An 11477-nucleotide genomic window follows, 5' to 3' on the forward strand; every position below is an offset into this window, starting at 1 on the left:
GGACCTAGACAAATTAGAGGATTGGGCCAAAAGAAACCTGATGAGGTTCAACAAGGACAAGTGCAGAGTCCTGTACTTAGGACGGAAGAACCCCATTCGCTGTTACAAACTAGGGACCGAGTGGCTAGGCAGCACTTCTGCAGAAAAGGACCTAGGGGTTACAGTGGACAAGAAGCTGGATGAGTCAACAGCATGCCCTTGTTGCCAAGAAGGCTAACGGCATTTTGGGCTCTATAAGTAGGGGAACTGCCAGCAGATTGAGGGACGTGATCATTCCCCTCTATTCGACATTGGTGAGGCCTCATCTGGAATACTGTGTCCAGTTTCGGGCCCCACACTACAAGAAGGATGTGGAAAAATTGGAAAGAATCCAGCACAGAGCAATATAAATGATTAGGGGGCTGGAGCACATGACTTATGAGGAGAAGCTGAAGGGACTGGGATTGTTTAGTCTGCAGAAGAGAAGAATGAGGGGGGATTTGATAGCTGCTTTCAACTACCTGAAAGGGGGTTCCAAAGAGAATGGATCTAGACTGGTCTCAGTGGTAGCAGATGACAGAACAAGGAGCAATAGTCTCACGTTGCAGTGGGGGAGGTTTAGGTTGGATATTAGGAAAAACTTTTTCACTAGGAGGGTGGTGAAGCACTGGAATGGGTTACCTAGGGAGGTGGTGGAATCTCCTTCCTTAGAAGTTTTTAAGGTCAGGACCTCCACTAAAGCTTCCAGACCCCTCTCCTAGTTAGCAACAAGGGAAAGGTGAGGTGCTCACCACCTGACTCTGATTTATGATGGGTACCGCTTGCAGCTCACACCTCCAGCCAGAGACCCTATGATTTGGAAAAAAACCAAACACTTTCTTCTCTGTAGCAGGAGCTGCATTTGTTTGGAGAAGAGACTCCAACATGGAGGACAGCTCACGTAGGCTCCAATTCAGCAGCATGTCTAATGAATCAGACATCAAAAGAGCGATGTTCACTGAACCATGGAGAAGGGGGCAGGGGAGCACACAGTCATCTCGGAGCCAAGAAGGGGAAACCACGGCACAGCTGCTGCCTCAAGCTCCCCTTCTCAGCTCCGCAATGAACACCCCCCCAAAACATGATTCAGAGACCATTCCTTTTTCAGGGCCTGGTAGACCCACACAATTAGTATAAGCATTGCTTCCCCACCCCCACAAAACAGGGCTTCACAAAGAGTCAGTCCTCTCTGGGCTTAGCCCATCCTCAATCTCAAGATCCTCTACAACCCAACACACAAAGAGTTCCCTGTCTCCCCCACCCCTCTACCAGCAGGGTCTGCCCCTTCAAAGCTTTCTAACCCATCAGTCATTCACCTGGGTACTCTGGAGAGCCCGAGCCCAGCCCCAGCCCCAGCCCCAGCCCCAGGCTCCTCTAGTACCTGGCTTCTTCACCCAGTCCAGCTGCACAACCCCTGCAAAGAGCCCTTCTCCTACTCTGAGGCTCACCTCTCTGATGCCTTATATCTGGGATCCTGTAGGTCACATGCTTATTCTGAGTCATGTGGCTTGTGACCTCCAGCTCCCAGCTTTAAAGGGCCATTGCCCACAAGACACACTATGGTCTCTACACGCACCCAAGAACCAGTACTCTACTAGAGCGCCTTATAGGATAAGTCCCTCCCAAAGCTAGGGGGAAGGGGAAGGGGAAGGGGAAGTCCTTGGCAGCTCCAAGGGGGTGGGGGAAAAGGGTGTTTGAGCTGGGTTCATGTCTTTGCTGAAAAGAAAAAACAAACAACACTGCTGGGGTGGGGGCTGGAAGGGGAGATCTCTTCTGAGGTGGGGGCCTCTCTTCTTCAGACCCCCTTTCACCAATTGCCATGATGTCAGCCCAATGAGACATGTCTCTTCCCTCTGGCTGACAACTCAGCAATGCTGCTGTCAGTCAGGGAGACACCTTCAGACCATCATCTATCATAGTGGTGCCCAAACTGTGGGATGCACCCCCCACCCCAGGAGAGCACATAGGAATGTGTGGTGGGGCCCGGGCCAGCAGCCACAGGGGGCAAAGAGGGAGCGCCACCCAGCCCCACTCTGCTCCAATCCCACCTACGGCCCTGCCTCCCAGCCACGGGTCTCAGCCCCTGGCTCCTGACCCAGCTGTGGCTCTGCTCCTGGCCCCAGTCAGGGCCCATCCACAGCTCTGCTCCTGGCCCCAGCTCTTTCCCTGGCTTCAGCCCCTGACCATGGCCCATCTGTGGCTCCACTCCTGGCCTCAGCCCCAGCCCCCAACCACGGCCTGGCACGTGACTCCACTCCCAGTCTCACCTCCAGCCTTGTCCCCTGGCCACACCCCTCTCCCAACCCCAGACCCACCCCCATCTGCGGCCCCAGCCTCAGCCCCTGGCTCCTGGCCTGGCTGTGACTCTGGCCCCAGCCTCGGCCCCCTTATGTCTGTCTGCATCCCCTCACACCTGGGAGTTGCAGCCTTGGCTCCTCATCGCAGCTCCAGGGGGTGGGGGTGGAGAGGGATAAGGGGGGGCATGATGTGAAAAGTTTGGGGACCACTGATGTAGCCCCATTCAACCTTTTCCTGGAGGGTGGGGGGAATCCACAACCCTGCTGGAAAAGGCTGGTGGGACATTGAGGTGCCATTCTATGTGCTCAGAAGGGACCTCTGACAACATTTCCTACCAGGGCAGAATTCTGGTGGAGAAGTTGGCCATAAGCTATGCCAGCAGGCTGCTGATTGTGGACGCAGCCGTGACTGGGCCAGATACACAGATTAATAAATAAGCTTCACATCGGAAACTAGTTCTGATTCTGGAACGTTATCACTATTCCCGGTTCATTTCCTAATGTCATTCCTTGGGCTCTGGATGACAAATCGAATAGGTTTGGGTGTGCTGGTAAATAAAGGCTTTGTACACACAGAGGTTAATCTGAGCAGCTTGTGTATGCCTGCACTGAATGCCTGTGGCTGGGATAAAGAATGAAATCCATTAGCCAAGTTAAAAATCTGTCATGTTGAACAACAGAGCAGCCAGCTTTGCCCCACCTTCCCATCAAAAACATCCCAAAAACCCAAGCAGGTGGCATCTTCCAGAGCATCACCAGCTAGAAACCTCCCGTGTCTTACAAGCAAGCATGGACGTTGTGTACACTGAGGTCCGTATGCCCCGCAAAGTAGTGTGTTATAGCCAGAGGAGGCTGGAGAGGCCATGGAAAGGGAAAGTGTGACCAGGAGGAATCATACCACAGCATCATATAATTGCCACCGTTTCTGTGCTGCTTACATGACAGCCACAAATTGCACACAGCCGCCCCGAAGAGGAATCAAGGAAGATCCATTGTGTCTAGGCAAGTATAGCCAAGAAAACCAGCCTTGGATATGGTGAAACCTTGCAGACATTAAAGCGGCATTAGCTCCTCGCACAGGCCACGTGAAAACCCAGCTGAAGGATCACATAGCCACAGGGGAAGGGAATATAGGGCAACCTGTGGTAGCACAGCAGTAGAGCTATTTAGCTGGACTGCCATTGCTGAGGGAAGCCCGGAGCCCTAGGAAAGCAGGGAAACAATTAGAACTGGACAGAAAACTTTACACCAACATTTGAACAAAACTAAATGAAACTTTGTCAAAATTTTTGCAATTCTTCCCTTCCCCCACCCCCTTTCTGACACTCCGTACAAACTACACATGTATGCTCCAAGAGGCCAGAGGGATCGGGTTCTTTGTGGTGTAGGAGTATTTACCTGGCCAGTCCTCTATCCCTTCAGCAGTGCTGCTTGAGTCCCATTCCCAAGAGGTGATCTGCTCATTGTTTCAGCTAACAACTCCCATGCCACCGTACTAGCAATCATAGTTTAATAAACCTGGGAGAGGGGAAGATGTGGCCCTAAGTCCTTACACCAGAAGGGCCAATTCTTAGTCCCATTGAAGTCAATGGTAAAACTGCCACAGGTTTCAATGGGATTGGGATTTGGCCCCAGGTATCAAAAATGAGAGGGCAGTTCTTCCCACACTGTGTTTTATTGTGCATCTAACATTAGTTGTTTAGCATTTTCGACAGCGTATGATCTGCAGGAGAAACAGGAAGCACATTCAAGCTGCATCACAACTAGAACTGGCTGGGAAATGTTCACCCTAAAATGCCATTTCTTCCAAACTGAAACTGTTCACAAAACCAGCGTCAGGTTCAATGCCACACCCAGCTTGAAACAGTTTTGGTAAAAAGATTCTCAAACTGGGACACTTCCATTTTTTCAGTCAAAAGGACTCCTCGCTGCAAAATTTTAGTACATTTTCACTAAAGAAAAAGGAAGTAAAAGAAGGGGAAAGGTTGAAATGAAAATGAAACACTTCAGAATTATTGAAACAAAATATTTTTATTGACCTGAACAAACAAAAAAAAAAAAAAAAAGAGAGAGATCCTCACGTTGGGATGGGGAAAAACTGTTGAAAATTGTTGTGGAAATAGGAATACCATTTCCTGCCCAGCCCTGGTTGTGACCCACAGCAGAAAAATTGGAAAACCAACAAAAACTATTTCTCATTTGCAATACTTATGTTTTTGCAACACACTTTGAGGATGAAAGAGCTAATCTAACCTCAAAATATTATCACCGTGACTCTTTGGTAAGGCCTTGCGCATGGAAATTAATTGGTAACCTTAACTATGGTTATCAAAACACTCTAATTAAAACGGCCCTATGGCATGTCTATGAGTATGCCTACCGAGGGATAAAAACCTGTGGCAGGCCCATGACAATTGACTTGGGCTCACAGAGCTCGGACTCTGGGACTGAAAAATTGCTGTTTAGATGTTCAAGCTTAGGGTGGAGTCCAAGCTCTGGGACTTGAGGGTGGAGGGTCCCAGAGCTCAGGCTCCAGCCTGAATCCAAATGTCTATACAGAGATTATTAGCCCCACAGCCAGAGTCTTGCAAGTCCAAGTCAGCTGACTCAGGCCAGCCATGACCATGCAGTGGGTCTTTTATCCATGTGTAAACATACTCTAAGCCTGGGATCTGACTCAGGTTTCAGTCCAAGCCCCACTTCCACCCACCCACAAATCAGTCTGACTTGGGTCATTAAGCACTCAGGACCTGAGTCCTAGAATCCTGCAAAGCAGGTGGGTCCAAGTCCTGTCATTTTTGAGTGTGGACACAGCTCAAGCCACAAACCAGAGTCAAAAGGTCTGTGTAGTGCAACATGAACGTATTAGCATGGCTGTGAGATCTCAGTCCAGCAATTGCAAACCCAGGGTTACAATGCAGTGTGGATGCTCAAGCATGAGCTTGGAAACACTGAATCCACAAGCCCAGGTCCCACAGATGCAGGCTTAGTATGCAGTGTAGACACACTCATAAAGGCTGGCTCAAGGTCTGTCTACATTGCGCTAAAAGACCTGCGGCTCAGAGTCTCAGAGCCTGGGTCAGCTGACTTGGTCTTGCAGGGCTCAAGCTGCGGGACTATAAAATGACAATGTAGACATTCACGTTCAAGCTGAAGACCCTCCCCTTTACAAGGCCTTGAAGGCCAGGCTCCAGCCCGAACCCGAACCTCTACAATGCAACTTTATAGCCCCAGAGCCCAAGCCTCACGAGCCTGTCAGCTGACCTGGGCCAGCCGCTCTCATGTTGCAGGTCTTTTATCATACTGTAGACTCACCCTTTGAGACACTGCTGTCCACTATTAGTGGGTCAAAAACCTACGGATCAACTCGTTCACCAGTCAGTAAGAGCTGGCAGTGCTGTAGAGACTCATAGGAACTGGATGAGTTTTATGCCACACACTGGTGAACCTCTGGTTCGCTAAGGAGTAACACTGACAGCAACTGGCAAGAATCCCAGAAGGACAACACCTGCAGTGAAGAACCTTGTTAAAATGATGGGAGGGAGGGAAGACCAATAAAATGCTCCTCTCAGCTTCTGACATGGCATCGAACCCTATCCTCTCTTCCCCCCTCCCTTACCCCCAATCTAGAGAAATGTAGAGACAGAAATAAGATTTGCTAATTGTGCCCCTTGTTGCTTGGAATAATCTATCACTGAAGAGTTACTGGGGGAGCTTAGGCTAGGAAATCATTTTGTCCCTTTGCTAGGAAATCATTTTGTCCCTTAGGAACTGCAAGGGAAAATCCAGCATTTATCCAGCCCTTAATCTTTACAGAGGCAAAATTTCCACTGAAGTCAGATGGGTCCCAGCCAGTGCCTTCATCACAAAACCATCCTTCCCCAATTAATAAAGTGCAAGACTGATAACAATACACTCTCATAGAATGGTAAAAAGGTTGGGCATGTATACATGAATTCCTCTTTTCCCTTTGTTCTTTTCAACTAGATGGGAGGTGGGGGAAAAATCAATACAGATACAATTAAGGAAGTTCATAGGTTTGTGCAGTGCCTGGCACAACGGGATCCTGGTCCATGAATGGCACTGCTAAGCACTCCAATAATGTAAATAAATAGGCACTCCCAGGTCAATGTGCATAAGAAAAGGTGGGGTCAATAAATGACCCTGGACACCTTTCCAATTCTATCGCCTATGGCTGTATTCCTTTTTCTGAAGAATCATTCAGCTCATCAACACTGCTCATCATAATGTACTATTCTAGAGATCATGTCCTGCAAAGTCTGGGAAACTGTACCAACCATAGATCAGAATCTCCTGCATTTCCTAGCTTTTGGCCCTAAGCCTAATATTACTTTCATCTGTATCATTTCATTTATACATATAAAACACAAGTGGATTCAGATTTAGTCCCCCATCGAACAGGCACTAATATCCATTCATTCCAGCTTGAAAGTTGCTCCAGTTTGCGTAGAGTAAGAAAAAATGAAACCAAACTCTGCCCATTTTGTCATCGGGTGATAAGAAATGAAAGTATCGTTTTGAAGCTTTTCTTATTTTCCATTTGAAACAATGTAATTGACTCACTATCATAAAGCCTGCTGGTAAATTACTTTTCTTTGTAAGCTGGTTTCTTTTTGGCAAGATCGTAACAGTTTCTAAAACCAAAGAGTTGCGCATTGAGAGGTCCCCCACAACATATGTTCACGCAGGACAATATCTGAAGAGTAACAAAAACCCACTGTATTCTATACAGAATACTGGGGAAAATGACCCAAGAGAGTCATTCGATTCTACATATAGTACTGAAGCCTTTGGAATTCTCTTCCCACCTTGGTCTGTAACAGCCTGAGTTTGTTGGTCTTCAGGGGTCCAACTTTTCTCCCTTAACCTTAAGGAGATGGGCAGGGCTGGTTAGCAGTGGTGCACAACTCTGGTGGGGGTTGTATATAGAGCATCATTTATTTTTGTTAAATTCATGTTGTGGTTGGGTTATTCGTTTTGGCCTTAGGGTAACTGATGGGTCTGTTTATTTATACATGTACAGTAAAAGCTTTCTTATCCGGCATGTTGGTGGAATGGGAGGTGCTGGTAAGTCAAAAATTCTGGTTAACTAAAAGGGAGGGAGTTTGGGCGTGGGAGAAAGCTTGGGACAGGGAGTTGGGGTGCGGGAGGGGATGCGGGTTGCAGGCTCTGGGAGTTTGGATGCAGGAGGGGGCTTGGGGCAGGGGGTTGCGGCGCGGAAGGGGATATGGGTTGTGGGCTTTGGGAGTGAGTTTGGGTGTGGGAGAGGGTTGGGGGCACGGGGTTGGGGCACAGGATGGGTTTCAGGGTGCCAGATCCAGGCAGTACTCATCTCGAGTGGCTCCCTGCAAGCAGTGACACGTCCCTGCTGCTCCTAGGTGGAGGCGCTGCCAGGCAGCTCTGCATGCTGCCTCCACCCACAGGTGCCATCCCCCGCAGCTCCCATTGGCCGCAGTTCCTCAGGGCAGGACAGGGACAACGCACGGAGCCCCTGTGGCCATTGGCCTGCCTCGGAGCAGCAGGGACATGTCGCTGCTCCCGGGAAGCCACGCAGAGCCAGGTAGGGAGCCTGCTGAACCCACACCAACTGGACTTTTAATGGATATCAGAAATGCCTGGTTTCTAGAGCTTTCCAGCTAGTAAAGTGCTGGATAACACAGCTTTTACTGTATCTTTAAAAGATTGCTACAGGCATCCAGCACTGGGTGGGTAGGTTCTCTTATCACATAATAGTAAAAACCTAAATAAATAAATGCAACTCACCAATCTCTCTGACATGGGTGTCTTGTCATCCTCTGGTAGATGCTGCTCCAAAGCCAGAACTATGCAATTGGCTATGATTGTCGCTAAAATCATGTATTCAAATGGAGTACAGCCAATAGTTAAAGAAGAAACTAGCTGACACAAGGAGAATTTCAGCAAGAAGAATAATGCCATGTATTATTACATGTCTCCAGATGTTGATCATTCAAGTGGCATTGGTCTCTCCTGGAAACCCTGAGCCAGTCTTTATCTGAATCACACCTCAGTCCCTTCTAGGGGTGTCTTTGGGAGGTTTTTAAGAAATCAATTCCCTTCTTTGGGAACCAGCAATTTAGATTTTGTCACACAAAATCCCTCTATAAATTCTGGGTTTCTCGTCTTCTTTTTCCAAAAGCAAATAGGAAGTTTTGATTTTAAAAAAAGACTGATAATATAAAGTGGCTCCCAAGAGACAGTAAAGTTGGATGTCCCCCGCTGAATTATGGGTTAGTAATTCTCTGGAATTTAAATCTAAGCATGTTATGTAAATAAGTAAGTGATAAGTTAGGGAACTTGGATTTCAAGCCTTCTATCTAGGTCTGCAATATGAATTACTGATGGATTGCCATGCCAGAGCAAAGTGTAGAGAAAGATATTCAGTGCCTCATAGGTGTAGATGGCTGCTGAAGGGAAACCAGCTTCACAAGATAGTAAAGCCAGCTGGAAATACTGTACCTCTGCCTTTTTCTCTCTCTCTCTCTTGACCTGTACATGAGCAAACCCCTGGCTGACTCCAGCACTGAAGAGTAGCTCAGAGTGGTGGGTGATGCTTCTCCAGCACCACGGAGAGCTCCCCAGGGCAAGGACAGCGCCTGGTCTACCCCTCGCAGTTTCACAAGCCAGTCCTTTCATGGAGCAGGTTATTTGATTCATCTCAGAGAGCATCCTTGGCAAGTACCATACAGTGAACTCATCTCTGGCCTGAGCTGGAACTTCCCCAAGTGGGGCTTGCGGACATTTTGTAGCTCTGCTTTTCCTGTTGACGCTGGGGTTTCTATAGTCTGTACCTTTCCTTAGTGGTAAAGAAGGAGGAGGAGGTGCGAGACTGCCCCAGGGGCATTTGCTGCTTGTTTATTCCAGGGTGGTTGCAACTGCCATCCCTGTGTTTCCTAGCATTAATCGACAGATCACTGTGGGGAACGTCTATTCACCAAACCAGTGCATTCCCCTCCCACCAGCTACCCTCGGAATTCAAGCTGGGGAGGTCTGAATGGGAGCCGGGCTCCGGGCGAGGTCAAGGGTTGCTAGGAGGCAGAGAGGAGGCCTTGCTGCTGCTAGCCAAGGATTAATAGGTGTGTGATTTCAGATGAAATGAAAACAACAGGCTCCCCTGAGATTCCCCTGTGCAATGCATTCCTGCTGGTGCACATCAGCTACTGCACTCACACACACCCTGGCAACCTAAACCTCAAAGGAAGAGTCGGGCTCCCTTTACCCAGGATTTAGCTTCTCACCACATGCATCATAACAGAAGCAGAGTCCCCTTTCCTAGCGAGGTCTCTGCAGATCACTTGGTCGGAAAGCTGGTTCTGGGATGAAAAGCATCTGCCCCTTTCTCAGTACAGCCATGGACTGCCTCTTGGCACCCTGCCTCACGCTGCCACTGAGCATTTAAAAACCAAACCCCAAGCCTAGGCTCTCCTGATTCCAGGTATTTGTGGTACCCCATTCCAAGTGAGAGGGCTAATGGCAGTTCTCATTGAAACAGCCTGGCCAAGGTGGGGTGCTAAAAACAGGCTGCAACAATTGTGTATGGGTGAGATGTCAGTAAGGAGACCTTGATTATCGTTGTCCCTAGCACTAGCTTCAATGCCAAGGTGTCACCATTTTACCTCACATTGGCCCTCCTGCAAAGAGAGAGAGAGAGAAAGGCTAAAATATTAAAATAAGAACCATAATTTACTCTTAGATGTCCTCCAGATCCCTTTGCATGGCTCTAAATAGTGTGAAATGTGCATGCATAATACACACACACACACACACACCGAAAAATCCATGTATTTCACACCCATGTATTATATTCAACCGCCACCACCCCTGATATTATAAACAAGTTCTATTACAGACACACACCCCCATATCAGCCCCACACACAGATCTACACGGGGCACACACCGCACAGTTGTATTATCCCTAGATCACACACCCAGACACAAGCACTCGCCCATCTGGGTTACACACAGACACACCCACACACCCCAAGCGTTTATTACCCCCGATTCACCCCGCCCTGCTTGATCTCTCTCCCCCACACCCCTCCCCAAAAGGATATGGCCATTCTGTTATCCTCTTGGCGTATTTCCGTATAACGTTATCCTCGCTGAAGATGAAAAGGGATCTGTTGACCGTGAAGCAGTTCTGCTTGACGGGGATGGGGTTGTAGAGAGCCATCGTCCGGGCTCGCTGGGCCATCGACTGCTTGTACATCCTTGGGCCGGGTGGGGGGCCACCTTGCCGGCTGCTCCCTCTTCCAGCCCCGGCCGGACCGCCGCCTCCATAGCGGGTGGGCAGATCGTCTCCGAACCGAGCCATTCTCGCAACGCACGGAGCCGGGCGCTACAATCCACACTGGCAGCCGAGGCAGGGGGAAGACGCATCCCAGCACCCCGGACTCTGCCTCCTGGGGCCTCGCTGCTGGGAGGGCAGGAAGCGGGGGGTGCGGCTCTGCTCCTCCGGCTGCAGCTGGGGAGGGGACGCAGCAGCGGGAACGGTAGGAACCCGCCGGTCCAGCCGGCCACGCCGCGCTCCCCACCCGGCGGAAGGCAGTGGAGAGGGCTGCGCTCAACTTCCCACCCAGGTGCCTTCCCTCCAGCCCAGCCTCATGCTTCTCCCGATCCGGGCAGCTCCCCCGGGGGAGGGCGATGGCTCTCCGGGCTGGGAGGCAGGAATCCTCCTTCCCCTTCCTCTCCTCCGGCCTTCTCGCTCTTCCTCCCTCTCCCCGGGCGGCTGGGGCTTTCCTCTCCCCCGGCGGTGGCCAGCGCAGGCAGCCGGAGCGCGGCGCAGGAGACTCCCTGAGTCACCGGCACCTCGAATGGAAACGTTCAGAGTAACCAGTTTGTGAAACCTCGGTCCCCTATAAGAGCCCGGCCCGGTGACTCCCCTCAGCCAATCAGCTGCGGCAGCTCCACCCAGGCCAATACATCCCCTGGAGAGAGAGAGAGAGAGAGAACCAAGATTTTCTCTCCCAGCTTCATTGCCAAGCCCTGGCTGACTCCTGAGTGCATAGCAAGGGGCTGGGAAGGTGTATTCGCTCCCCCCCACACACACACACACCCTGTCCATCCGCACCCCAGGGATCGCGGGAGGGGGAGTGCAAAGCGGGGGGGGGGGAGACTTGGA

At 50.1% G+C, this 11477-nt stretch overlaps 1 protein-coding gene across 11 annotated transcripts in view; it reads right to left on the reverse strand.

The window, feature by feature from the left end:
• Nucleotides 1-11157, reverse strand: part of CACNA1B (calcium voltage-gated channel subunit alpha1 B) — a 530102-nt gene extending 518945 nt beyond the window's left edge. For all 11 annotated transcript variants that reach the window (XM_050926295.1, XM_050926292.1, XM_050926289.1 and 8 more), the window contains exons 1-2: nucleotides 10411-11157; nucleotides 8100-8205 (exon numbers count right to left, since the gene is read on the reverse strand). In XM_050926295.1, coding sequence (XP_050782252.1) covers nucleotides 8100-8205; nucleotides 10411-10670 — 366 coding nt within the window. In that variant the 5' untranslated portion in view covers nucleotides 10671-11157. The remainder of the gene's footprint in view (nucleotides 1-8099; nucleotides 8206-10410) is intronic.
• Nucleotides 11158-11477: the final 320 nt, after the last annotated feature.

Source organism: Gopherus flavomarginatus, chromosome 17 (assembly GCF_025201925.1).
Source record: "Gopherus flavomarginatus isolate rGopFla2 chromosome 17, rGopFla2.mat.asm, whole genome shotgun sequence".
Taxonomy (NCBI): domain Eukaryota; kingdom Metazoa; phylum Chordata; order Testudines; family Testudinidae; genus Gopherus; species Gopherus flavomarginatus.